Consider the following 27,738-nt stretch of genomic DNA (forward strand, 5'->3'; position numbering starts at 1 on the left):
ACCAATGCTCCATCTCAACGTTTACCGATGGCGATCAGTAATAACTTACGCGATTCTAGGTTTGCACCACCACCTGACATGCTCGCCAACAGCTGCACCTGCATCCACGACTCACCCCCTGCGCAATCGCCCCGCGACCTATGGTGTCGTTGACGCGCCATTCCTCAAGTTGTCGAACTTGGAGTCGGGATACAGTAGCCAATTGGGCGATGACTCGATGCCTGCACCACTCCCGCCGCCCATCTTCTCGACAACCTTTATACGTTAGCAAACTCGTCTCCACTCTCAGACGCCCACGACTCACGTTTGTCACGATGCTCCCGCTGTCATCTGTCCTGTCACCGCTGATCTCCCACCACATTGCGCCACCCAACCCTTGTTCTGCAATGTAGTCGACCTTCTTCAGCGCCATGGCCACAGTATCATAGCTGACGAACTCGCCACTCGCTTCGTCGTAGCTGTACGTTGCGCCAGCCTCTTCATCGTAGTACTCCTGTGCACCTGCAAGGGGCAAGTCCTTGAAGTCGTAGACGCCTCGCTCGAATGATCCGGTGCCGATGCCACTAAACGACGTTCCTAGACCCTGAGTGTTGGTGAAGGAGCGACCGTAAAGCGGCATGCCAAGATTGAGCTTGGAGGAAGGAACGCCCGCGGCGCTGTAGGCGGCCAGAACGGAAGCTGTATTGAAGGGCGTGCTCAGGGGAGTCGAGGTCGAAGGGTAAAGGTTCGATTGATGGCCAGTCTGGTTATCCCAAGAGCCGGCGTAGTCGTATGCCTATTTTCGCGTTAGTTTATTTGTTACTGCATTTGGAGAGGCCAATACTTACCATCAGATTGATAAAGTCTGTGACTGCACTGATCTCTTTCAAGGGCAGATGCTTGTAGTTCTTCTCTCCTGCCGGTGAAGCAATAGTCAAGAGGAACTTGGGCTTCAGCTCGCGTCCAGACTCATCTTCGTACACAAGCGTATCAGCATACTCGTTCATCTGACTTCTGACCTCGTTCAACAGTGCGAGCAACTGCCCGCCTTGCTCCTTGTCTGTAGGATACTCCCAATCCACATCAATGCCATCGAAGCCATAGTCGCGAATCAACTCCACACACGAAGACGCAAAGCGTTGCCTACCCGCAGCCGTAGCCATGGGTCCATCCATGTGCTTGGCAACGTTTGTATACGTCCAACCACCTACACTGAGCAACACCTTCAAGTTCCTGTTCTTGGCCTTGAGGATCTGAAGTTGCTTCATCGACCCGTAAAGATTGTTGCCCACGTCGTTCCAGGAATCAGTCGGATAGTGCTTTTCCGCGTCGGCATATGTGTCGGTGAGGAAGACGGTGCCGTCGGGCTTGTTGTCGGCGAAGGAGTAGAGGAGGTGGGTGAGTCGCTCGGCGGGTATTTGCTGGGGTTGGAAGTTGCGTGCGTAGATGTCCCAGTTCCCGTAGTAGGCTACTGAGCGGTAGCCGGGGTGGGTGGGGATGTTGGTGTAGGTGGGTTGCGGTGGTGTGTCGCTTGATGTGGGCTCTGATGGGGGAACGGCGTATGATGGTGTGGCTGACACTGAAGGTTGCGTGGTCACATAGCTGGTGACCAGAGATGAGGAGGGAACGACAAAGGTAGAGGCTAAACTTTGGGGTGGAGTTGTTGCGTATGAAGGCGTAGCTGAGACTGAAGGTTGCGTGGTCACATAGCTGGTGACTATGGACGAGGAGGACACAACCCAGGTGGAGGCAGAGCTTTGAGGAAAGCCGGATGTGCTAAAGCTCGCATAGTATTCGCTTGATGAGCTCGGCACTGTGGTGGGGACGGCAGACGTTAGGATGGATGATGAGGAATCGATGAAGCTGTAGGCTGAACTTTGAGGCAGACCGGATGTGCCAAAGGTGGTGTAGTATTGGCTCAATGAACTCGGCGTTGCGGTGGAGACGATAGATGTTAAAGCGGATGTTGAGGAAACAACGAAGCTGTAGGGCAGACCAGATGTGCCAAAGGTGGTGTAGGATTTGCTTGATGAGCTTGGAGTTGCGGTGTAGGCAGCAGGTGTTGGAGAGTACGACTGAGCTGCATACGAAGAATAAGCGTCGCCACCGAGAAACTATTTCGTGGTCAGCATGATCGATACCGCAGAAGGAGATTGGCCTTGACTTACCAGAGCTTGCTCTATCTTCGCATACTCTCGTTCAAGCGTCTCAACCCTGAGAAGCAAGCATTCTCGATCACACTCGTCTTGCGTTTCCTGGGAAGAAGCGACAGCAGTAAGGAGAAAGATGGTGGCGCATAGCCAGGTTGGCAACGACCGAGTGCACTGGTCATTTCGTCAGTCTTTGGTGAATGTCTTCCCTACGCCTCTTCGGTTCTTCTCGAACATACCAGCATGTTTCGCATCACTGCACTTCAGTAACAGTCGTAGTAAACAAATGTATTATGTACTTTGTTTCTGGATACCAGTTACAGCGGCTTTCCATCCGCTCTTAAAACATGCCCTCTCGCGCGTCGTTGCCCCATGCCCCCATCCTCCTCCTTTCTTACCCAACCTTTCCTTGTGGGATCTGCGATACTTGCATGCATCTCAAGCGTTATTTACGACCTGTCTTAGTACCTTTTGGGCTCTTCATTCCTTGGGCGGTAACCGTTGCGCATGCATGTTGTTGTCCGTTCTTGGAAAAGGGTCCCGCTTGTTTTGGTAAGCAAGGACTTCAGGGAGTGGTTTGCGAGGTCGGTGCATGCAGGTACGCTATCTGAACGTGATAGAGACTAGCGCGGACTGTAGAAGATGTGGATAAGGTGGGTATGAATACACCATGAGTGCGCAGAACTTAGGAGACGGGTTTGGGGCCGAGGATGGCTGGGTGCGGTTGTTTGGGGCGACGGGATCACATCCTAGACTCTTCTAGGGGGTATCGAATGGTATGCAAGGCTGGTACCTGGCGATAGGCTGGTTGTTGTTATGTGTTCGCCTCCTGTGCGGCGGAGGTCCTTCCGATCAACATCTACTCGGCTCGAGGCCATGCATTTTCAGCCTCTGCTCCACCGCCTTCTTCGTCTTCCTCCTCCTGAAAACCAGCACAAAGATTACCACGGTCAGTAATGCAGCACACGCCTGCACAATACCAACATACCAGCTCGCACTCTGCATACTGCATTAGCAAGCCCTCTTTTCAAATCCCTCCAGATCATCCACTTACCTGCACATTACAATAACTGCCAAAGTCAATGTCACCAACAAACTCTTTTTGAATTGCCCTCGCACCAGAACTACACGTCCAGCCCCAAAGATCATCGCTCTTTCCATTTCTGTCCTTCTCGGTGCGATACACAGTAGCGGCTACACACCACACAATGAAATTCCCCAGCATATTGACCCAGCTAAAGGTACTCGTGACAACAGCGGCTACATTAGCCTGTTCGATACCACACTTGTACGAAAAGATCGTTGCGAAGTTGAGTAGTACGGAGACGGCCGCGACGCCAAAGTACATGTACGTTGGCCACGCCCGTGTATTCTTCGCCCAGGGCGTGCGTAGGATATTCTCGCCGTTGGGAAGTCGGACAATGCGGTGGATGCTGCGTGTGGTGAGAAACTTGTGCAGGGTAAGAGCCGTGAGGACGAGAACTGCGATAGAGATGAAGAGGGCGAGGGTTCGCGATACAACGCGTAACTTCCGGATACGTATTTTGAGGTCCTGGTGTATATGTTAGTACCACTGATGCTCGCTTATGGCACTTCTTTGTTGAGGGCGTACCCTGTCTTCGTTTGCCGCTTCTTTGAGCTCCTCGAAATCGCCATGAGGTAGCGGTTGACTGTACTGTGCGCTCTGATCGTCGGTAGCCAATTGGAGAGTGATCGCAGGTATTGGTCTGTTAGATGAGAACTTGGAAGTAGTCATGGTCGATGGTAGCAAGTGCTGTAGGTCTTGCTCCTGCGAGGGGCGTTGAGGCATAGTATGTACGCGGAGTCATTGGATATTGGTTGAACGCAACAAAGAATTTCGTGTGTCCCTTTTACAACATGTCGGAAGTCATGTAGATAGTTGGGGTGGCTTTCAAGTTGGACATGGGGGTTTCCCAATTTGTACCGAGATCTTCGTGGTGATCTCCGTGTTGTTACATCAGCAGCCTCAGCTCCTCCAGCTCCAAACATTAGTCGATTGATAGTTCCGCCGATCGCGCCGTAATGTATCAGCACAGCTGAACTGCAGTGCTGATGACGTGCCGCTTGTGGCTGCGGTTGACCGTAAGCGGTATCGTGGTCGTGGCTGAGCTGATCCTGATTCGCCGAGTTGCCCACATACTGTGCTTAATGATCATGTCGCTATTCTGGGAACTGATTGTCATCGGCATGTTTACGTTGCAGATAGCTGTTCATTTGAGGATTTCATGCTCGAGCTGGGCTGTCCATCGGTAAGGTGGCTTTACGCCCCCTCCGGCAGGTGCACAGCACAAGATCGGAAAGAGCATCAGCCCATCAGTCGCTGCATTCCCTCGGATCCGCTTTATTCTTATGTGAGGACTAGTGGGTCGCTGCACCTCGTACACGGAGGTGATTGAACAGGTGCGCTACAGTCTACATTAGCAGGGAAAATGAAGTTGGCAGAATTCTAAGATAATGTCGACCTGACGTGATTTCTGCTGTCCAGGGTGGGAGGTAATTATTGAGATTCTCTGTTTCAAACAGGATGGCTGTTCCAGTCGCTCCAGCGACCTGTTCATGAGCGCATGGTATAGCTATTCCCCAGCGTCATGATGAGATGATTGCTGATTGCAATACTGACTAGCACTGGTGTTCCCCCGCATAACCCCGTCAGAGTTGCAGCTATCGCTGGAGGACGGACTGCTGCGTGAGCCATTCCTCAAGTTTCTTCTGTGCGTCTTTGTCCACCAGACAAAACTTGATAGTACCCATCTCACTCATTCCCTCTTGCTCGACGGGTACACGGTCCAGGCCGGCAACCTCTTTCACTTTCTCTGCAGTGTTCAACAGTCCCCCCAATCTGAAAAGAAGCATCATTTCCCCATCAGCACCAGAGGTTGGTATGAAGGCGCTCTGGCTCTTGAAGACTTTGAGGAGGGAAAGATTATGCTCATAAGCCTCGCGATCGTAGCCTATAGCTTCTTTTTCGGTCCGGACAAGTTCCCAATGATCGTCGGCAATTCGCTCCCGGGTGACTGTAGAGATGCATCAGTACATGACAGTTCCACATTTGATAACCAGGACGAAGCGGTGTCACTAACCATCACCGCGTTGATCACTGATCAGACGGACAGCTTCGATTCGGGAATATCCAAAGAGTCGCATCCAGCGCTCGATAGTTTCCGGTGTCGGGTATTGGGAAGCAATCTGCGCGTCAGAGGCTGATGCTGCATGCGCCATGCGCTCCAACTCGTCCCAACCAGCGTCCATAGTCGTGTAGCTGAAGTAGATTCTTCAAAGGTTGACTTGCGTAGTGCGATGCGCAATGATGCCGGGCGCGTGCGCGAGGTGGTGCTGTGGCCACCAAAGTCGGCTATTTATGGGTTTCAAGCTGCTTTCACATCGCGCCTGATGATCTTGGTGTGACGCGCAGCTTCAGTCTCAACTGGTAGAGTGGTCGTTCTTTCCATGGTTTGAGTGAGGGAGTCACGACTGGAGCGACTCACCATCACGGAACTATTCCGGGCTCACTAGGCCGTGTTTGGGACTTTGCGCGAACGTACCAGACTGTAAGAAAGTATGACTCAGCTGCCCGCGACATTGTTGCGGTCTTCTACTTCGCTAACAGAACATGTTTTCGCGGCATGTGGGCGCGACCGAGAACAGTGGAGAGCCTGCACCGCCAATTTGGCGCTCATCAAAGCGGACGAGGCTATAGGGTACGAACAGATAAGGGGAGTCAACGACTGAACTGCTGAAACAAGGTCAAGTGGGTAAAGGCTGTATATCGAAGATTCCTGCGATGGCTGCCTAGGTGTTATCGGAAGCAAATATCTCCCCCATCGGGAACAAGCGACCACGCTCGTCGGGAGCGGCCTGTCTTCTTGGTGGCATCTCGCAAGTTTCACCAGCTTCGGACTCCTTGGCAGCCAGATGCGCGCAGTACTCGCACGTTTGCAGGCTGCAACCTCATCCTTCTGCACAATTGCACGCGCTGCTGCTGCGAGTTCCTACGAGACAGGCGTCTAGACACACGGCTTATCGAGTAATCAAGAAGCATTGCAAGTGGATCCATTCTATTGTAAAAGATGGCACTTGACTCCTAAGCGACCTTTCATGCGCCTGAGCTCTTTAGCCTCCGACGCAACGGTCGCACAACCATAATTACCGAGGCGTATTGCACGCGAGAAATGGACAGAATTCGTCCGAGTAGAAAGTACGACTTCGCCAGAGCCAAGATGTCCGATGCAAAATGCGGGGAACGCGTGGCATCTCCATGGACAGCAGACCCAGTGGACTGGAAGCAGAATACCCGTAGTCAAAAACGAACTCGGAGGTCATAACTATCCGCTCCCGTGTGCGAACAGGGCGCAATACGGCTCCGAGGAACTAACGCCTGTGAACATGTGTACGCCTCGTGGGTCTGGCTCCTCTTTATCCTTGCGGCAGTTTACGTGAATGGCTGTTGCAGCGGAAGCGCCACAGGGACCCTGGCGCGTTGGTAGTGCGATTGAGTTCTATAACTAGATACTTAAACGGGGTCAATTCTTCTCGAGAAGTTGCTTCTCTCCAACAGACGAAAGCTGCCACAGCTGCGTGTTCACTTCAAATTCTTCTGTTACTAACATGCACAACTCTATCCTCTTAGCCGCTTGGGCTGGCGTTTCTTTTGTCCTCTACAAGATCATCTCCTCAATCATCATCTCGCGCCGCCATGCTGCTAGAGCACGCCAATTGGGCTGTTTGCCTGCCCCTGAGACTCAGCAGTCTCCATTCGATCCCCTTGGACTGCAGAATGTTGCCAAAATAATGAAAGCGGACAAACAATCCCGTATACCGCAATATTTGAAAGGTCGCGTTGATGATGCGTGCGCGAGGGAAGGCAAGATCGTCAACACGTTCCATCAAAAGATCATGGGCGCAGAGGGATACTTCACAGTGGAACCAAGGAACATTCAGGCTATACTGGCCACGCAATTTAAGGACTACGGACTAGGAGAAAGGCGAAACGGGAACTTTGCTCCACTACTCGGTCATGGCATTGTAAGTACTGATGTCAGAAATGCGACAAGAACGTTAGACGCTGACATGAAGCAGTTTTCCAGCGACGGCGAGCAATGGGCGCATGCGAGGTCACTACTTCGGCCACAGTTCGCTCGCGACCAAGTCAGCGACTTGGACCTTGAGGAAGAACATATGAAGAACATGATGCGCGTACTGCCTACCAACTCAGACGGCTGGACAGATGTCACGGACCTGAAGCCGCTTTTCTTCCGCCTGACGCTCGATAGCGCCACTGAGTTCCTCTTTGGCGAGAGCGTTGACTCTCAGCTCGCATCCCTACCCGACTACAAGTCTAGTAAGCCCCCAATGGCTGTCAACGAACAAGACTTTGCCACGTCCTTCGACCAGGCGCAGAACACCATTGCCCAAGCTAGCCGTCTCGGAGAGGCCTACTGGCTCGTATACGACAAGGCGTTCAAAGACCACTGCAAACGCTGCCACGACTTCATTGATCACTACGTCCAACTGGCATTATCAAAGGAGAAGGGTACTACCCAGGAGAAGTCACATGGCAAGCAAAAATACGTCTTCCTTGATGGACTTGCAGAGTCGACCCGCAACCCCATCGAGCTTCGCGAACACCTGATATCGATTCTACTAGCCGGTCGCGACACCACGGCATCGCTACTGTCGTACGTCTTCATGCTCCTTTCAGAGCACCCGGAAGTCTACAACGCCCTACGCAGTGTCGTGTTGGAGACTTTCGGCACCTATTCGAACCCCAAGAACATAACATTTGAGTCGCTGAAGTCATGCAACTATTTGCAGTGGGTTTTGAACGAGACTCTGCGTCTGTACCCTGTCGTCCCTGTCGATGGTCGCCGTGCCCTCAAGGATTCTACCCTGCCCATGGGCGGCGGTCCAGATGGCACAGCACCTCTCTACGTCAAGAAGGGCATGCAAATAGACTACAGCGTATACATCATGCACCGTCGAGCTGATCTCTGGGGTCCCGACGCTGAGGAATTCCGACCCGAGCGCTGGAATGGAAGGAAGAGTGGATGGGAGTATCTTCCTTTCAACGGCGGCCCAAGAATCTGCATCGGGCAGCAGTTTGCTCTGACAGAGGCTGGGTATGTTGTTGTAAGGTTAATGCAGAGGTTTGAGGCGATTGAGGGTGTTGGTAATACTTGGGAGCCGAAGGAGAAGGGTGGCATGGGTTATGTCAGGAACGGGCTGAGCTTGACGACATGCCCCGCGGATGGTGTTAAGTTAAGGTTGAAGGAAGCCAAGGAGTAAGCTGGTTGTAGATAGATTGGTGGATTATGATTAGAAAATGTTACCCTTCCATACCTCCTCTATTGAATGATGCGACGAGATTGTACCAAGCATCTCGACAATACTGCAGTTGAACATGTGTATTGCTCGTTCGGCTGAACGCTGTGTCCACCCTCATCATTTTATCCTCCGATGTTAAAAGCAGCGCGTCCGTGATACTAATTCTAAGTCGAGGCGTGCAACTGAAGAGCGTGGCCAATCCCCCAGACTGTGGCGCGGCGCTAGGACCGACGGGCGAGGCAAGGATCCGTCGGCGGGACATTTCCAAACTTTTGATGCACTCCAACATCTTCGAACCCAACACGCACCACATCGCCCAATATGCGGAGAGCGCGTGGACTTCGGGTGAGGAAAAGCAAAGCCAATTATCAACAAACACATTCTGACTAACAATGGCAGGCTTCTTCAACCCGCGACGTTTGCATCTTCTGCGCCACTCGTCAATTGGCCATCTCGAATACGCTCGCTACATCATCATCGGACGCTACACAACGACGGCAACTCAACTCATCTAGTAGAGCCCCGCAATCGGCGGAGGCCATCCTATACAAAGATGCCAACGAGCGCAAGGAGCCAATGTCGCAGGCACAGCGCATGCGGCAGGCGCTGGCCGCCAGCGCCCCTCAGCCGCAATCACAAGGAGGCTTCATGTCGCCGGCAGAGAGGATGAGAGCATCATTAGCACAAGCACCTCCGCAGCATCAATCCCAAGCGTCACGGCAATTCCCACCAGAGCGACGCGCAATGAACAGAGGCGGTCCTTTCGATGGGCCGGGGCGGAACCAGAGCAGAGACCGATTTGCACCTGGTGTACGGAGGACGACCGGCAACGAGCGTGGCAATGACTATCGACCTCCGCCCCAGAATCGCTATACCGTCAATATGGACTCGAGACCACAGGTCAACACCCCGGCATTTGGCTCCGGTCACCTTAGACGACGAAACGACCCACAGCCCGAACGCTCCCCGTTCGGATTAGACGACCGAAGATCACCACAGGCTCCTAGACCTGCACCACAAAGAAAGATGCTGGATCAAGATGAGATATCAAAGTTGTTGGGGAATGCGGCGTCGAACTCAACCCCGAAACCCTACACACCACTTGCAAGGGACATAAATGCACAGAGGACATGTTTCCACTGTGGATCGAAGGAGCACGCGAGCAATATGTGCCCATCAAAGCCGGTGCTCCGCGAGCCTCAACGGCAGGAACAACCAGCACAGAAAACGGCCATGTATACACCACCACAACGTTACAAGGAATCGATATCGGATGCTGCAGAAGCCTGGGCGCAGAAATCGAAGGGCAATTTGGACATTGAACAGTCGGCAAGATGGCAGATAGAAGAGGATAACAGGCGACGCAACGACGTGGACAGCGAGAGAAGGCGAAGTCGCTTTGCCTTTGACGAGCCGGATGAGTCCAAGAACCGATACGAAGAGCCCGCGCGAAGGCAGGGCGGAAACAAGGGCAGGAGCCGACGCATACAACGGGACGAGGAGGACGATGAAGACCGGCCACACGTCAGCAAGCAAGAACGCAAGCGGTTACGGGCTGAGGCGAAGAAGGCAGCGCAGTCGGCAAAGGCCGGTCCTACACCGATCTCATTACCAGAGTACATCAGCGTGGCCAACCTTGCGGGTGCCCTTAGGTTGAGAGTAGAGGACTTTGTGCGAAAGTTGGAAGAGCTAGGGTTTGAGGATGTGCAGAATGATCACATTCTGAACTCGGAGCATGCTGGCCTTATTGCACAGGAGTATAACTTTGAACCGATCTTCCAGGCACAGGAAGATGATGGCGACCTCTATCCCGCAGCACCTCTTGAGCCTGAGGCCTACGCCGAGCTTCCTGCACGACCACCTGTTGTCACGATCATGGGTCACGTTGATCATGGCAAGACGACTATCCTCGACTATATGCGTTCGACTAGTGTGGCGGCTACCGAGTTTGGCGGCATCACACAGCACATTGGTGCGTTCAGTGTGCCACTGGCAAACGGAAAGAAGATCACGTTCCTTGACACGCCCGGTCATTCTGCATTCGAGACGATGCGCGCTCGTGGAGCCAACGTTACCGACATTGTCGTCTTGGTCGTTGCTGCGGATGACTCTGTCATGCCCCAAACTGTGGAGGCGATCAAGCACGCGCAAGCGGCGAATGTCCCTATGATTGTCGCCATCAACAAAATTGACAAGGCGCAAGCTGACCCTGATGCCGTCAAGCTTGATCTCGGCCGTCACGGTATTGAGATTGAGGACTTTGGAGGCGACATCCAGGCTGTTTGCGTCAGTGGAAAGACAGGACAGGGCATTCCCGACCTGGAAGAAGCCATTTCAACGTTGTCGGAGATGTTGGACCACCGCGCTGATCCTGCGACCTCCGTCGAAGGATGGGTTCTTGAGGGTACCACCAAGAAATCTGGACGCGTGGCTACCGTCCTGGTCCGCAGTGGTACCCTTCGTCAAGGAACAACGCTTGTCGCAGGAACTACCTGGACACGCGTGCGTACTCTGCGCAACGAGGCTGGCGCTGTGGTCAAGGAAGTCGGGCCTGGTATGGCTGTCGAGATCGACGGCTGGCGTGATCAACCCATCGCTGGCGACGAAGTGCTACAAGCAGAAGATGAACAGCATGCGAGCTCGGTGACCGATCTCCGCAGCGAGAAGGTCGACAGAGAGCAAATGGCGCGTGACATGGAAGCCATCAACGAGTCTCGCCGCCTAGAAGCCGAGCGTCGTGCGGCCGAAGAAGCAGCTGCCAAGGCTCTCGAGAATGGCGAGGAAGCTGAAGTCGCTGAGGAGAAAGAGGCTGGTCCGGAGGTCGTCTCCTTCATTATCAAGGGAGACGTATCTGGCTCTGTTGAAGCAGTCATTGACTCTGTCTCAGCACTCGGAAACGCAGAGGTATCTACGCGCATCCTCCGCCACGGTGTTGGCGCACCCTCCGAATTCGACATCTCGCACGCCGCCGACGCAAAGGGACATGTTATCAACTTCAACACCACAATTCCTGGACACGTTGCCAAACTAGCAGAAGAGAAGGGCGTCAGGATTCTTGACAGTAACATCATCTACCGCGTAGTCGAAAACGTCAAGGATTTGCTATCCGAGAAGCTTGCACCAAAAGTCATCCAGAAGGTCACGGGTGAGGTGGAAATCGCAGCCGTTTTTGAGATTGGCCTTGGTGGCAGGAAGAAGATGAAGGTCGCGGGAAGTAAAGTCAGGAACGGTGTTGTCGATAGGGGTTCCAAGGCTAGAGTACTCCGTGGCGACAAGATTGTCCATGATGGTAAGTCATTCCCCACGTTGTTGTGTAAATGAAGCATATGCTAACGAAGATTGTTAGGCGTGATCGAGTCGCTCAAAAACCAGAAGAAAGACGTCGAGCAAATGCGCAAGGATACCGAGTGCGGTATTTCGTTTGAAGGCTGGGAAGACTTCAAGGTGGGTGATCGCATCCAATGTTATGAAGAAAAGTTTGAGAAGAGGAACTTGTAAGATAGTGTATACTATGTACATAGAGTAGCGTGGGGCGGTTTGGGTTGAGGGTTTGATAACTACCCTTCTTCGTGTATATATGTAGATGTATGGATATGTAACTATCAATTATCCCAATCACGCAAGATATGATCATGGTGCAGGAATCGGTCTGCCGCCACCCGCGCTTGTGATTTGGATATCATCACTGAAACCGTATTCAAGGTACTCTAATGCGTTCGTCATTATCCTATGCCTTATTGTACTATGACACCCTGCCACTTCCTGTTGCAGACATGCAACCTTTTATATTCTGCCCTCTTAATGCTCGCCAACGTGTTTCCGTAGCTTGGCCCCCGTCCATAATACCGGCGCAAAGTGTGTCGACATATTAAAGCTGAACAGCGACACAAACCACAGTATGGCCATAACGGCGACTGGGACGAGGAGGAGCTCAGTGTGGTGGAGGAAGGGCAGTTCCTTGTAGCCCAAGAAGGTGATGATGAAGTAGTAGTTCAATGCGGCGAGGTAAAGTGTGTTCGAAAGGAGTAGCGAAAACCTAGACATGTCAGCGCATATTCTGATACTGTAAGTTAAGAACATACCAATGGTGTGTGCCTATGAGTGGCATGCACAGGAACTGCACAACGTAGAGGAACACCCAAACCGGCACAAAGGCCCGGATGGCAACATCCCAGCAGTACCCAAACTCGAGTTCTTCTTTACCCGAGTCTTCTCCTAGGTTGTACAGTCCCCTCCTTCGTCCTGGTAGCAGTGTGTTGTCCGGGCCTAATAATCGGCCGACCAGGAAGAAGAACAGCGTCGCTATCAATAGCGAAAGCAGCAAGAAGTGCCCGAAAATGAAGACCATGGTTATATGTAGGGTCTGTGTAAAGCCATCGGCGTATGCGAAGCCCCATGCAAGTGATGTGAGGGTCAGGAAGAAGGAAAGCAGGTATGTGAACGACGGATCGGGGCGGTGGTATGTCTTGGTAGTTTGTTTCTACACGCTGTTAATCACATATCTTCACACAGAGACCAGGAATACATACATGGTAGTATATCTGTCGAAACACCTTCTTGGGTGCTATTATCAGGCTCATGATCTCCCATATGGCCATTTCAAAGTCCATCTGGGGGAATTTGAACATGCGCTTGAAGAAGCGCGGCATCTTGATCTCATTCCGCCGTGTCGATGGGGTCGAGCCAAAGTTTGAAGGTCCGCCCGTCGGCCTTGGGAGTGATATGTGCGGGTTCATGTTGGGCGTGCTTTGTGAGCTGGTGGCCGTCTATAGGCAGCTGTCGAGTGAAGGCGCGACGCCGGGGACAGAGAGATTCGAATGCGCGTCAAGTATTGGTGTCACCGCGAGTCCCAGACTTCCATTGTTGGAGGGGCGCGTCAATCGTCCGGTGGTTCGGTGAATGGTGGCTATGTGTTCGGTACCTGAGCGATGACGCCGCCGCCTGAGCTAGCGCCAAGAACGAGGCTGACAGGCTCCGCCGAGAGCAAGCCCGCAACGCCGACTCGCAACCTTTGCTCCTCTCACGACAACGCGCCCACCCACCTCAACCACGGCGAACGGCGCATCATCTCCACCCCCGCGCGCATCTTGGAAGATATCCGCGCGACCTTTGCACCTGCCAGACGCACCGTGGAGACCTGCATCGCGCCTCCCGCTTTCGCGCGCACCTCTCGACGCTCCTTCTAGACACTAACCACGCGACAAAGACATCCATTGTCCACGACACTCCCGCGCCTGAGCATATCGTAATACAACGCCCAAAATTACTTCGTGATCAGTTCTGACAGCCCACCACAGCCCTCACGCACCCACAGCCATGGCGGACGACGCTGAGCTCGCCTTCCTCGAGGCGCAAAAGGACGAATACGACCCTTCAGCCGGTTACACGATGCCCGACGCTGCTGCTGGACAGGACGAGTACGACCCCGCCGCCACATACTCGCCGCAGTCCTACCAGTCGGCATCGATGCAGCCAGAATCTGGCGCAAACTCACCACCGGCCGCCGACGCCGAGGGCGAGAATGGGGTGCAGCCTCAGCCTACTCAGACCTCCACAGAAGGCTCCGCAGCGCCGCCGTCCAAGCGACCGCGCACTGTGGGTGGTTTTGTCGACGAGAGTGAGGACGAGGAAGAGGAGCCCGCTGTGCAGCCGCAAGAGGCGAATGCTACACTGAGTGCTACTGGAGCTTCAGAGACTCCCCAGCCATCTTTTACAAACTCTCCAAACAATACACTCCCAAACCCAGATGTACAGTTACATAGTGCACAAGATCAGGCTCCCGCTTCCATCTCTGCTTCTGTCGCTGTCAATGAGCCTGCTCCCTCTGTTGCTTCTCTTCCTAACGGCAGTACGCCTGTTGCAGACGCTACTAAGCCAGGTGCTCCCGACGTCATGACTGCTGCTTCGGCACGCCCGTCTGTAGCCCCAGCTACTCCAGCTCCTATGTCTGCTTCTCTACCAAAGGCTCGTCTTCCTCAGGACCGAGTGGGTATTCTCGAAGATCGCATTGCTGAAGATCCGCGTGGTGACATCGAAGCGTGGTTGAGTCTAATTGAGGAGCACCGTAGGCGACACAAGCATGACGACGCACGAGCTGTCTTTGAGCGCTTCTTCAAGATCTTCCCTTCATCAGTAAGCAGGACTGTCGATATCTCATGTGATGTACTAACATGTCTAGGGCGAGCAATGGGTCGAGTACATTGCCTTTGAGACGGAGCTTGACGAGCTGCCAAGGGTCGAACACCTCTTCGGTCGCTCTATTCCTTCAGCCCAATGGCTCGGCATCTACTCTGCTTACATCGACTTCATCCGTCGCCGCTTCAACCTTACCACTGACCAAAATGGACAGAACCGCCAGACCGTCACACAAGCTTACGAGTTCGTCCTTACTTCAGTCGGTCTGGATGTTCATGCTGGAAAGCTTTGGCTTGACTACATCGAGATGCTCAAATCTGGGCCTGGTGTTCTCGGTGGCAGCAGCTGGCAGGACATGCAGAAGATGGATACTCTGCGCAAGGTATACCAACGCGCTGTTTCAGTACCACACAACGCGACTCTAGAGATCTGGAGAGACTACGACAGGTTCGAGACAAGTCTGAACAAGGTCACGGTAAGCCTCATTGCATTCAGTCCCTTGTATTTACGAGGCTAACATCGATGACAGGGCCGCAAGCAACTGCAAGAAACCTCGCCTGCCTACATGACTGCACGCAGCGCCATCAACGTCCTCGACAACAACATCACAAGGGGCGTCAACCGAACCACACTACCCAAGCTGCCGCCCGCCGCCGGCTTCGATGGCTACGAGGAGTACATGAACCAAGTGAAGCTATGGAAGAACTGGATCCAGTGGGAGAAGAGCGATCCGCTCGAGTGCGCTACAGACAACCGGGAGTTGTACAATAAGCGTGTACTCCACCTGTACAAGAATGCGCTCATGGCCCTCCGCTTCTGGCCAGAACTGTGGTACGAAGCAGCTGAGTGGTGCTACGAGAACAATATCCAGGCTGAGGGCGACAAATTCCTCAACGACGGCATCGATGCGAACCCTGAGAGCTGTCTCCTCGCTTTTAAGAAGGCCAACCAGGTCGAGCAACGCACCGACTTTGAAGATGGTCAAGCGGGTATCGTTGCTAAGGGCAAGGCTGTACGAGAGCCATACCAAAGGCTTCTCGATACCATCTACGATCTCACAGCACAAGTCAAGAAGCGAGAGGAACACTCAATTTCCCGTGCGAAAGAGCAATTCGAGGCACAGAAGGCTGCCGACGAAGCTGCCCGCGCAATCGCACAACAGAACGAGGATGCTGACGACGAGGACGAAGTTGTTGCTGCGCGTCGCTTGAAGGAGAAGGAGGACGCTTTCGCCCTTCAACTCCAGGCCATGTCCGCCGGGTACAATGCGCAAACACAGAACCTTAAGAAGACACTCACGTACACATGGATAGCTCTCATGCGGGCTATGCGCCGTGTTCAGGGCAAAGGAGATCCCAGGGGCGAGATTGGTGGCTTCCGTGGCATTTTCACCGAGGCTCGCAAGAAGGGCAAGCTGTTGAGTGAAGCCTACGTCGCTAGTGCGCTCATTGAGCATCACTGCTACCAGGAACCAGCCGCACAGAAGATTTTTGAGCGCGGTATGAAGCTGTTCCCTGAGGATGAGCAGTTTGCGTTGGAATACATTAAACATCTCATCAAGCTCAATGACTCTACCAGTAAGTGACAAGGTCTTTGCATGAAGATTTTCAGCTAATTCTTCAGATGCTCGTGCCGTCTTCGAGACAGTCGTCGGAAAGCTCACGGCTAAGCCTGAGACCGTTCACAGGGCCAAATCGCTTTTCGCCTTCTTCCATGATTACGAAGCCCAGTTCGGCGAGCTGGCCCAGATCACAAAGCTTGAGCAGCGCATGGCAACTCTCTTCCCTGAAGATCCCCAGCTGCACCGCTTCTCGCAGCGCTTCGCGACCCAGACCTTTGACCCGATCTCCGTCCGTCACATCATCTCGCCTCGCACACAGATGAAGCCCGTCATGCCAGCGACCATGCCATCGGTTATGCCCTCCATCGAAGAGCAGCAGCAACAGCAGCAGCAACCGATGCCTGCGCTACCACCCCAAATCGTAGCCGAACAACAGCGCCTCGCGTCTCCCGGCATTGCGAACTCCCCACACCTCGGAAACCTCATGCCTGTCACGAACTCACCAAAGCGCCCTCTCGATGACGCGGACGACGGTGGACAGCCTCGCAAGCTTGTTAGGGGCGAGTCACCGCTCAAGGGTGCGGCAGGTCGCCGTCTCGATGCTGCACGCCGCAACCTAGCCACCACCGGTGCGACACCCGTTGGCCAGGCTCCCGGCCCGCCACCTCTGCCTCGTGGCGTTAACTTCCTCCTCGGCATCATTCCTCCTGCAAGCACATACAAGGAGACGCGCTTCAAGGCTGATGGGTTGGTGGCTCTGCTGCGAAGCGTTGATGCCATTCCAGTTCCACCAGGCCAGGGTCCTCCGCAGCCACAGCGCTGGGGCACCACCCCGACAACAGCGCAGCAGCTGCAGAGCATACAAGAGAAATACGGCAATGGTGGACACATGCCCATGCACCCAGCTATGGCGGGCGCAAACGCTTGGGGGCCTTAGGAAAGGTATCCAACGTTCATCTTACTGGAGCTTGTGCGCCGGCATTACCGCGTTTGAGCAAGAAAGAGTCGGATTATCTTCACTCGAAAAATGGTTGTCTAGACCAAGAACATTGCATGGATTGGCGTTTATTCTTCTCTACTCATTTGTACGGACTCGATCACCAAAACACCCGGATACTGAGAGCGTAGGGAAGGGGGACCGCCTGGGGTATCATTAATGGAATAATGGAGGTTTGGCTTGGCTTTTGCCAGCCTATATGTGTGAGCGAGGCGTTGGGTTCTTGATTGCGCCTTTGGGCGGCATTTTCATCGAAGTCTTGGTGGAAGGACTTGTAGTCTCTCTCTTAGATGTCCTTAATGGAAAAGATGGTTCATCTATCCTCCTTTGGTCGTGTCGTGATGCTATTCGAGTGACGACGGTTCATGAGCTAGCTCTTCCTGGATAGAAAGGAGGAAGATCATCTGAATTGATGTCTTGTTCATGCGTCACACATGTTATCTATCTACTAGTACATGAATCTCTTTCCCAGTTCTATGTTGCTGACCATGTCCCTTCGCAGCTCGCATACAATACACGGCACGGCATCGTGTATCCATCAATGTCATGACTCACTGCCCCACTCGGGGTCATTGGGCTAGCGATCGAACTAGCAACGTCGCGCCTTCCTGACCGACATGCTTCCTTCCTCCTATGCTACACACATCGCTATACGGAGACCACCACACTCAGTCGATCAGATCATCGCCTCCTAAACATGCACAGGGCACCTTGCTTTGTCGCCGTCACATGGCAGCACTTCGCCGAGCAGTCTTCGAAGTTTCCCCGACGTGATCTCCGACTTAGGGGTGTATAAGAGCACGGAAGGAACGCAGCATCTACGAGAACACAATGCCTTGGGGGTGTAGACTGGACTCCTCGATCTCGTCGCGCACAAAGCCTATTTGCTTCGTACTAGGGGCTGGAGAATCGCTTCTCCAGAATCGCTGACAGAGTTCCGACCATGTGAAATGTAAAATGGAACTCACGTTGAATAACGTGCTCGAGAAAGTGCACCCGACACGTCAATGTGACCAAGCAGATGCTTGCATCAGTCGGCGAGTGTTGGAAGCTCGTCGGTCTAGTCTGGGGTTATGACAGGGTTGATATCCATCAGTGTTCTCTGGTCAATCTGGAAATGCTTCACGGTTCTTCAAAGGGTCCACTATCCGAATGTAGTCATTGGATTCTCGTTGTCATTATTAAATTCAGGGGGCTCACTTTCCAAGCAAAGGTGGTCTTGGTCTCTGGCCGTAGCACTCCGGGACAGATTCTGCATGTGTCCTTCTTATACCAAGGTATCATCAAAGTCACACTTCGGCATTTCTTCAACAACTCCGGCCTTGGGGCTCTCGTTGCTCCCGTGATCTGCTCAGATTACGCCACCGTCTCGTTCCCGACGACGCTTGGTCAGTCTCTCACCAGGCCTCGAAGGCGGTTATCACGTATCCTGCGCCACCCGTCGGCAGTCACAACACCACAATATCTCACCTCGTCTACAAATCCCAGCCCCACTTAAACCTCATCTTTTACCTGTATACACCTCCGGTACGTGTCCGAGATCTCAGATGCCAGCAATTAGCGTATTCTGTCTGTCCATATAAGCTTGCCCACCCACGGCCTCAAACCCTCTTTCCTTCCTCACACTACAACGACAACTACTCTCCCCTCCCTTCCTGACTTGATAATTCTCACAAGGGACAAGTCTTCTATTCTCTACAAGCCGCAGCTACTTCACCAACATCAAGCCTACCTTCCTCAACCGCAACAAGAGCCGGTCTCACAATCGTCACTGCAGGCAGTTCAGTCAACACCACTGCAGGCAGTCTTCCGCGCTCAGCACCTTCCAGTAAGTTCCCAGTTAAGCATTCCTCTTTCAGTCACCATGACGACGATGATGGTGATCATCATCGCACTGCTGCCGCTGCGTACTCTGTGTCACGTCGAGGTCTTGGTACCTGCCGCGCAGTCACCGCCCTTATCGGCACGGTCACCACAGCAATCTCATCGTTCTTGCCCTCTTTGTTTTGACGCTACCACATGACCCCGACTTGGCATAGCTTTGGAGCTCATAACTTCAACGGTCTCACCTTTTGTTTCCCACCCCAACACATCATATCCAACAACACTCCTTTTGTATGCCGCTCCCCTCCCATGCTTTATCGCGCATAGCCTTTTGTTCTATCTCCCTGTCGCGAGCACATCAGTTCGCAGCTTCTACTTTTGAACTTTGCTGACTTGCCTCAGACCCGATCAGCGATCCGGTTCAAACGCTCACGTCCTCAACGCCAGTCCCGCACGCGACTCAGATCTGAGATCAAGGTACGTGTCCTCCGCTGTCGCCTCTAATCGCGCAAGCTCTATGCCGTCGTTGACACCGCCGGCAAACGCGTCCTCGCTCTCGATCACCGCTAATATGACTTCTAGAGTACGCAATGGCCGGTCCAGCAAAGAAGCGCGCGCAGGCCGAGAAGCAGTCCAACGGCTCGTCCAATGGCTCCTCATCTGAGTCTCGCGACCCTACTCAGCGCTCCGCTCCGAAGTCCATTCCCCGTGTCGACGGCAACCGCGATCCCAACGTTCGGGCTTGCGTTGACTACACCGACCCCCGAGACCTCAAGAACATCTCCGATTTCCTTGGTATTGCCGGTTGGTACCAGGCTCGTGGTGTAAGTACAAACACTCCTCTGTCTCAGGCCGCATGAACATCTTGCATGTATCCTTCGTGCAAACACACCTCCCCGCACTGCCCAAATGCAAACAGCTTCGGGCTCGCATCCTACCGAAATTGGTATGGCTACGCTTTCTAGGCTGTGAGCATAAGAGCTACATCTCCGTGTGGCTTCCCTTCTCTCATCTTTACCCTCATTCTTATTCAAAACACCATTTGGATTCTGTTATCTTCCACTCCCACAATCCATTCACATTATCTTCATACTCCCAATTTCCCTCATTTCCCATCTTCATCATGGTTGACCAGGACGTCGCTCCCCGTCGCTTCTACCAGGACACCAGCCTCTACACTCCGAGGCACAACAATATTCTCTTTGCTAACGACCATCAGCTCACCATTCCGGGCTCTCTTCCTCAACGTCCCAAGAACTTCAACCAGTTCGGCAAGGCCGCCAACATCGTGCTCAACACCTTCAACGTCGTCAAGGCCCCCGACACCGTCGTCCATCAGTATGATGTAAGTTTTCCTGTCCCCAAGTTTGACTTAATGCTAACTTCTACAAGCTCAACTACAGCGGCGACGCCCTCGACTACACCAAGCGTGTCCTACTGAAGAAGATCTGGAACTCCCCTACTATCAAGGCCGAGCTTGGTGAGCCCGCCAACCTCTGGGTCTGGGACACCAACAAGCTGGCTTGGTCCGGTAAGCGTCTGCCCCGTGACGATACCCGCATCACTGTCGACCTCGATGAGGAGGAGGGCCGTCCTACCAAGCCGGGAGCGCGTGGCAACAAGCACACCATCCACGTCCGCTGGACTCGTAAGGTCGACTTCATCAACTTGAACGCTTTCCTCGATGGCCAAGCTTCTTGGTCTAACGAGTGTATCGACACGATCAACTTCCTTGACCATGTCATGCGCGAGTGGCCTTCTCAGCAGTACACTCAAATCAAGAAGTCTTTCTTCCAGCGCGGAGAAATCCGCTTCGACCTTGGCGGTGGTGTTGAAGCCTTCAAGGGTGTCTTCGCGTCCCTTCGCCCCGTTTTGGACGACAAGTTCAAGAAGTCACTGTCGGTCAACGTCGATGTCGCCAACGGCACCTTCTGGCGTGCTCAAGAGCTCACCCGCGCCATTGGCCAAGTCTTCAACTGTAACCCGCCTCAGTTCGCCACCATGTACAAGAACGCCACTCGTGACTGGAAGGGCTCCATGCTCAAGAGGGACCTCCGCAAGTTCAAGAAAGTAGGTGTATCTACGACACATACTAAGGAGCCTACGCAATGGTAAGTTGTTCTTTTCGGTTTGCCGACTACATACGCGTGGTGTACTAACTTTTGATCTCAGGACGATCGATGAATTCGTCAACTTGGACGCTTCCCAGGCGACTTTCCCGGATCCCGATGACCGCTCCAAGAAGATCTCGGTTGCTCAGTACTTTAAGAAGAAGTATGGCGTCACTGTCATGGCTGGTCTGCCGGTAGTCAAGATGACCAAGAAGATCCGCAAGGAGCCTGTCTATATGCCTGTCGACGTCCTGAAGATCGACGGCAACCAGCGCTACACCACCAAGCTCAGCGATACCCAGACGTCACAAATGATCAAGTTCGCCGTCACCCTTCCCAAGGAGCGTTGGGCCGCTGTTCAGCAGGGAGTAAAGTTGCTCAACTGGCAGAATGACCCCTACCTCCGCCACTACGGCCTGAAGGTTAGCTCCGCGCCTGCCAAGGTGACAGCTCGTATTCTCCCTTCGCCCACCGTTCACTTCGGCGCCGGTTCCAAGGAAGCCACCATCAAGCCTGCGGACATGATCGCCGGTCGCTGGAGGCTGGACGGTCGCAAGTTCGCCATGAACAACAAGGAGCGTCCTATCAAGGCGTGGGGTGTCTGCTGTGTCCAAGGTCGTGGCAGCCCTCCCCCTCAAGCCATTGAAGCCTTCTTCCAGAAGTTCGTCCAGATCTACGAAGCCCACGGTGGACTTGTAGCCGCGCACCCTCAGCATGGCAAGAAGCCATGGATGGGTCCCGGTAACCTTGCTGATGGTGGTGAGATGATCCAGAAGGTCTGGAACCAGACTGGCAACAAGTACGCCATGCCACCTAATCTGCTCTTCTTCGTCGTCAACGACCGCAATGTCGACGTCTACCGTCGCATCAAGAAGTCTTGCGACATTCGATTCGGTGTGGCTTCGCAGGTTCTCCAGGCCAAGCATGTCATGTCTGCTTCGCCCCAGTATATCTCCAACGTCTGCATGAAGGTCAACGCTAAGCTTGGCGGAGCTACTTCGGTTGCGAAGTCTCAACTCATTCCCAAGGTTGCCCCGAAGTCAGCATCTATTCCCACCATGGTTGTTGGCGCCGACGTCTCTCACCCTGCTCCCGGAGCCGCTTCAGGTGAGGCTGCATCCTTCGCTGCCATTACGGTATCCGCCGACGTCCACTTCGCCAAGTACTGGGCTGAGGTTCAGACCAACGGTAACCGCGTGGAAATGGTCACAACCTCCAACATCAACGACCACTTCGGGTTCATGGCCAAGAACTGGATGCAGAAGATCGGCCAGGGCAAGCCTCCTCAGCGTGTACTCTATATTAGAGATGGCGTGAGCGAGGGACAGTACGCCGCTGTCCTTGAGGAAGAAGTCCATGACATGAAAGAATGCTTCAAGAAGCTGGGCTGCAAGGAGATCCCCAAATTCACCGTCGTCATTGCTGGTAAGCGCCACCATATCCGCTTCTTCCCTGAGGCTGGCAAAGGCGACCGCAACGGCAACCCTCTTCCCGGTACTTTGGTAGAGACTGGCTGCACCCATCCGTTCGAGTTCGACTTCTATCTCTGCGCCCACGTTGCCATCAAGGGTACAGCTCGCCCCATCCACTACCAGTGCATCCTCAACGAGGGTGAGTGGCTGTCGGCCGAGCTCCAGCAGTTTATCTTCGAGCACTCATACCACTATGTCCGCTCTACTACTCCGGTGTCCCTGCACCCTGCGGTCTACTACGCCCACTTGGCTGCCGACCGTTCCCGTGCTCATCTCAACGACAACCCGGTCTCGTCTGGCAAGAAGGAGTCCAAGGCCGACCAGCAGTCTTCCACTGGTTCATCCAAGCAGAACGTCGAGATCGCTCCGTTGATGCCGATGCAGAACGCACGCGGCCTCAGGGATGTTATGTGGTACATCTAAGGAACGAAGAGAGGTCAAGCCGGTTGGTAGTGCTGGATAGGATGGCTTCACTGGTTCGAAACACGATGGAGGACTCGGTTGCGACGATGGCGTGAATCTGTTCACGGCGCATCAAAAGTCGGTGATTCGGTGTTCTCTTCAGTCTTTCCTTGCGATATCCATATTTCATGGTCCTAGCGAGGACATCTCATGATCTCAGGTAGTATGCCTCGCCCGTCAGCGGCCTCGCAGAATCAATATGGTATGAAATAACTCCTGCTGCTTTGCGACGTTGTGATGTTGCGCATACGTGCTCAGCTTCTCGCATTTGTTAACATGCCCACGAACTATCGGCCAGATCAGTTTGATACAGTGTCCATCGCCGGAACCGAGTTGAGTGTCTAAGAGGAGACCGTCCATAGGCTCAGCCTAGATTTTACCTTGCTCTTCACGATCCGAAGGCTAAACTACCGCAGGCTCAGACTGCCGGGTGCTTAGCAGAAGTATAACCACGGCCTTGACGATCCAAAAACGGTGCCTGACCCTGAGGCGAGCTTCCAATCAGCCTAAATAGCTGTTGTATCGATCAAGTGGCCACGAGCCCCGGAGAGTCGATGCGCATGGAGATTTTCGTTTCCTCTCGTTGCGGTCGGGTACAAGCTGTTAATTTCACGAGGAAACGCGGCCACGAAGTCGAAGATCGCAGAGCTTGCAACTTTGCGCCGAAGAATGGAAGTCGTACTCGTCGGGCTAATGGAGAGGACTCGCGTATTGTATGGAATAGTAGAACAATGAGAGCCGGAGTAGGAGTACAAGGAAGCCTGTAGTATGAGTATCCGGGCTTCGAAACGATTGCAGATGCCTGGATGACACTGGGTAGATCGACACAGACAGATTGCTGCCTGTTCTTATTGCGAAATCGTGTGCGAAGGTTAAGAAGCACTTTGAAGGCAGGCAGGAAACGACAGAGGCACTTCTGGCTTGCTGGACGCGCCGCGCATCACAAAGCGCGATACCAGAGGACTTTGCGCTCGCGGCGACGACAGCAGCACTAAGAGCCTCCTATCACAGCTTCACCGAATGCGAAACGACGATGTCAGGGTATTTACATACTCGATCGAGTTCCGAGCGCAACATCACATACAGGCAGAGAGGTATGTACCGTCCAATATATTTACCTTCGCTCCACCAGCGCAAAGCGCAGAAGAGAAGGGGGTAAGCGAACGCATAATCATTCTAACCTCCATTTTCCCCTCCAAATCTTCATTGAGTGGAAGACACAGAGTGAATAATGGGGTGTTCAGTTTTAATGAACAGAAGAGGATCGCGCGACGCGTTGATTTTGATGGCTGCGAATATTTCGGATGACTAAGGGACGCTTGCATGGTTGGGGTTAGCAGCGAAGCAGGGGTCATGTGAGCGAATCAAGGCTGGCGCGTTGGGTGTGACGAGTATGGTGGGGCAGGGGATTTTGGGCGGCGGCGCGGGGTTTTGTTGTAGGCCTGTGGGAGTGACTCTTTCGCAATATTGAGGACCAAATCGAAGTTTCGGGCGCACTAGGTGAATAAAGACTCTGTGGGCGTCGAACAACGTGGGGTGGGAAGCTAACAACCTGTAGTTTGATAGACCTGCACTCTCACACCCGCCCTTGTGAACGGAGATCCTTACACAGACGCACCTTACCCACTCTCCACTAAAGCTTCCCACGGTTCGGACTACTGCGAGAAGAACTACAGACTCAACCGCAACCCCAAACCCCTCGATACCAACAAAGTCCCTCGATTAGCATACGGACTCGACCTGCAAGCAGTCACCGAACACTTTCCACCTCTCCACAAACAACTCAGACACACAACATGTCTTCAGCAGGACGTGGCCGCGGCGGCAAGTTCAACAAGGTCAAGCGCGGAGGCGGCAAGAAGTTCTCACGGGACCTACAACCGCTGAACGCAGATGGCGAGGTCGTTGGCATGTGGGGTGTAAGTACCTGATTAACTAAAGTCGCAGAGACTTTCTAACAAATAACCGCAGGAACAACCCGACAAGGTTGACGAAGAGTCCTCTGAAGAGGAAGAATCCTCCGAGGAAGAGTCTGGCGACGAGGACGGCAAGCCCGCACAAGAAGAACTGACGCGCGAGCAGCGTCGCGAACTCGCAAAGAAGCGCAAGGCGGCCGCGATCGCGAAGAAGTCACAGAAGACCCCTGAGGCAGGCGATATGCCCACCGACTCCTCCGAAGAGGAAGACGACGATATGCCCGCGAACCCAAACCACACTGCGAAAGCCCGTACACAAGCCGCAAAGGCACCTGTCGACCCAGACGCGGAGCCCGCTGCTGCCGCTGCTAAGGGCAAAGGCAAGCAGCAAGACCTGTCTCAGCTCTCCCGCCGCGAGCGTGAGGCTCTCCAGGCACAAGCCAGCAAGGACCGATACGATAAACTACACGCTGAGGGCAAGACCGAGCAGGCTCGTGCCGATCTGGAACGCTTAAAGCTGGTCCGCGAGCGTAGGGATGCCGAGGCAGCGCGGAAGAAGGCTGAGGCTGAGGAGCGTGCTGAGCTGGAGAAGGAGAAGAAGGAGCTCATGGACCGTGAGAACAGGCGGCGGGAGCAGGCCAAGGGCAAGGCGGACCGTCTTGCTAAGGGCGGCAAGAAGAAGGCCTAAGTCTGACAGTCATTGTTAGGCTTGGAGCTTTCGCGACGTTACCAGTTACCTCTGCGACGCCCGGATGCCAGTATACGTGTGCGAACGCACTCCGTTCCACGCTTACGGGTTGCGCGGTTCGCGCACGGCGTAGCCACTTCGAGCTACTGGTCGATGCTCATGATGCGATGATAGAATCAAGTACAGGACGGCTGCATGGTGTATACCATGTAGCCTGCTGGATCCAAAGAAGAAACAAATGTGATCAAAGTTCACGAGCCATGAACACCATTTTGCTTGCCGTGACCAATGTACCAAGACCGAGAAGATGCACGCCATGTGACCGATACACAATATATTCCACTCAGGTAGCCCTTATGCTGCACGGCCTCTCGAAGTTTCGACAGCGATACGAGTTCGTATGCTGAGCCGTGAGCCCTCAAGCCGCCCTTGTGCTTCCCCGCGAGTTAGTGTCTCGCCTCGCGAACGCGAAGGTTCACGACTTCGTCATCACTCCCTCGACTATATGAACGTCGCGATGGCGCCACTGATGCTTCCCATCATGCGCATACACGTACAGGTCCTCTCGTATCGTTGCGCATCGCGTTACGATTCTGTCGACCATGGCTGAACCGATACCTGCGGAGGAGCAATCCAACTTCGAAACCTTCCGCGACTGCTTGAGCGAACCCGTCCTCAAAGCTCTGGCTGCACCGATCGAGAAGCCGAAACCGAAGAAGAAGAGACATGCGAAGAAGGGGTCGAAGAGTGGGAAGAATGAGATCGTCAAACAGGAGGTCGTACCAACGGTGGTAGAAGCCCAAGAAACGGATGCGGAAGACCTGGGCGAATTCATAGAAGTATATCATCCCTACAAACATACACACACGCGTACTCTCGAGCCCCACTAACAGAAGAACCAGTACCTAAGCACCCTAATCTTCCCCTTCCTACCCGCCGAACTTCGCACGCTCACGCACTCCATCTTCAAAGACTCACCGACCCTCCAAGACCTCTACACAACGCCCCTCTCATCCTCAACGTCCACCGCCCTCCTGCACACCATCCCACCCACTGCAATCGACAGCCTAGAAAGCTACGGCCTCCTCCCACCCACCTCCGACACCATCGACCAGCACAACCTCCTCACACCGCTCCTCACAACGTACATCATCGCCGTCACCGCCCCGCCCCCAATCTGGAGCAGCACGCGCGCCACCGCCTGCGAGCTCTGCAGCAGAGACTGGGTGCCCTTGACATACCACCATCTCATCCCCAAAGCGGCGCATGCGCGCGTGCGGAAGCGGGGGTGGCATACAGAGGATAAGCTGAATAGCGTGGCGTGGCTGTGTAGGGCTTGCCATAGTTTTGTGCATCGGTTGGCGGGGAATGAGGAGTTGGCTAAGAATTTCTATACGGTCGAGTTGATACAGGAGGGTGGGGTGGAGGAGGATGTCGAGAAAAGGGAGAGTGTTGAGGGATGGGTTAAGTGGGTTGGGGGTGTTAGGTGGAGGAGTCGGTAGGAGGAAGTGGTATGATGGAAGGTTGTTGGATGCGATGTTCTGAGGTTGGTACTCGAATGCTTTGGATTACCTGTCGTATTGTCCCTGGATGGATGCGCGACACTTTTTGGGTTGCGAGTACCATGGGACGGAGGCCTCGCTTCTCTGTATTCTGCCACCACTTTCGTGCTCTGTCTCATATTCACGTCTCTGTCGCACACTTTCTGTCCTCTGTTTCCAGCGTATCGACAGCTTGTGATTCGCATTAAGCGACCATGCTGCCACCCTTCGCCTACTCCGTCTTCCGACTCTCGGTCTACCCCATCTTCATTGTCCTCATCACGACTGTAACGGCTATCGTCACCATGGACCCATTCAGGAACACAACACTTCAGTACTTCGCTATTGGAAATATCGGTGTAGCGTTATGGGGTGTACTCGCGGGTGCCCTGTAGACTGGGAGAAGGAGCGACGAAATCGAAAGAGAATTCACAAGAGCAAAGAAGCAAGCGGAGACATGATTGTGGTGTGGTAAAAATAGTATCGATTCATCCATCAGAGGTCAAGTCAACCAGACGACCTCTGGAAAGCACATATGCACGCTAAAATGAGGATATACA

General features: G+C 53.7%; 9 protein-coding genes across 9 annotated transcripts; 6 read left to right on the plus strand and 3 right to left on the minus strand.

Annotated features, from left to right (window-relative positions):
- Window positions 1-138: 138 nt before the first annotated feature.
- Window positions 139-3,885, minus strand: J4E85_005911 (uncharacterized protein; the record flags this gene model as incomplete). The annotated part of the gene is made up of 8 exons (XM_051470152.1): window positions 139-255; window positions 305-775; window positions 828-2,093; window positions 2,148-2,209; window positions 2,369-2,385; window positions 3,118-3,128; window positions 3,184-3,681; window positions 3,742-3,885. 8 exons carry the CDS (start codon window positions 3,883-3,885, stop codon window positions 139-141), a joined length of 2,586 nt encoding a protein of 861 aa, XP_051325640.1.
- A 926-nt stretch (window positions 3,886-4,811) lies between these two features.
- On the minus strand, window positions 4,812-5,399 carry J4E85_005912 (uncharacterized protein; the record flags this gene model as incomplete). The annotated part of the gene is made up of 2 exons (XM_051470153.1): window positions 4,812-5,164; window positions 5,231-5,399. The coding sequence occupies 2 exons, from the start codon at window positions 5,397-5,399 to the stop codon at window positions 4,812-4,814; spliced, it is 522 nt and encodes a 173-aa protein (XP_051325641.1).
- A 1,356-nt stretch (window positions 5,400-6,755) lies between these two features.
- Window positions 6,756-8,432, plus strand: J4E85_005913 (uncharacterized protein; the record flags this gene model as incomplete). Its single annotated transcript, XM_051470154.1, has 2 exons — window positions 6,756-7,172; window positions 7,227-8,432. 2 exons carry the CDS (start codon window positions 6,756-6,758, stop codon window positions 8,430-8,432), a joined length of 1,623 nt encoding a protein of 540 aa, XP_051325642.1.
- A 360-nt stretch (window positions 8,433-8,792) lies between these two features.
- J4E85_005914 (uncharacterized protein) lies at window positions 8,793-11,969 on the plus strand (the record flags this gene model as incomplete). The annotated part of the gene is made up of 3 exons (XM_051470155.1): window positions 8,793-8,816; window positions 8,871-11,760; window positions 11,818-11,969. 3 exons carry the CDS (start codon window positions 8,793-8,795, stop codon window positions 11,967-11,969), a joined length of 3,066 nt encoding a protein of 1,021 aa, XP_051325643.1.
- A 300-nt stretch (window positions 11,970-12,269) lies between these two features.
- On the minus strand, window positions 12,270-13,207 carry J4E85_005915 (uncharacterized protein; the record flags this gene model as incomplete). The annotated part of the gene is made up of 3 exons (XM_051470156.1): window positions 12,270-12,507; window positions 12,554-12,951; window positions 13,001-13,207. The coding sequence occupies 3 exons, from the start codon at window positions 13,205-13,207 to the stop codon at window positions 12,270-12,272; spliced, it is 843 nt and encodes a 280-aa protein (XP_051325644.1).
- A 580-nt stretch (window positions 13,208-13,787) lies between these two features.
- Window positions 13,788-17,104, plus strand: J4E85_005916 (uncharacterized protein; the record flags this gene model as incomplete). Its single annotated transcript, XM_051470157.1, has 4 exons — window positions 13,788-14,603; window positions 14,650-15,081; window positions 15,136-16,183; window positions 16,230-17,104. 4 exons carry the CDS (start codon window positions 13,788-13,790, stop codon window positions 17,102-17,104), a joined length of 3,171 nt encoding a protein of 1,056 aa, XP_051325645.1.
- Window positions 17,105-19,578: 2,474 nt separating this feature from the next.
- Window positions 19,579-22,994, plus strand: J4E85_005917 (uncharacterized protein; the record flags this gene model as incomplete). Its single annotated transcript, XM_051470158.1, has 4 exons — window positions 19,579-19,812; window positions 20,208-20,333; window positions 20,381-21,099; window positions 21,161-22,994. The coding sequence occupies 4 exons, from the start codon at window positions 19,579-19,581 to the stop codon at window positions 22,992-22,994; spliced, it is 2,913 nt and encodes a 970-aa protein (XP_051325646.1).
- A 1,835-nt stretch (window positions 22,995-24,829) lies between these two features.
- J4E85_005918 (uncharacterized protein) lies at window positions 24,830-25,637 on the plus strand (the record flags this gene model as incomplete). Its single annotated transcript, XM_051470159.1, has 2 exons — window positions 24,830-24,952; window positions 25,005-25,637. The coding sequence occupies 2 exons, from the start codon at window positions 24,830-24,832 to the stop codon at window positions 25,635-25,637; spliced, it is 756 nt and encodes a 251-aa protein (XP_051325647.1).
- Window positions 25,638-26,239: 602 nt separating this feature from the next.
- J4E85_005919 (uncharacterized protein) lies at window positions 26,240-27,139 on the plus strand (the record flags this gene model as incomplete). Its single annotated transcript, XM_051470160.1, has 2 exons — window positions 26,240-26,476; window positions 26,531-27,139. 2 exons carry the CDS (start codon window positions 26,240-26,242, stop codon window positions 27,137-27,139), a joined length of 846 nt encoding a protein of 281 aa, XP_051325648.1.
- Window positions 27,140-27,738: the final 599 nt, after the last annotated feature.

Source organism: Alternaria conjuncta (genome assembly GCF_024043145.1).
Source record: "Alternaria conjuncta strain BMP 0040 chromosome Unknown scaffold_8, whole genome shotgun sequence".
NCBI lineage: Eukaryota > Fungi > Ascomycota > Dothideomycetes > Pleosporales > Pleosporaceae > Alternaria > Alternaria conjuncta.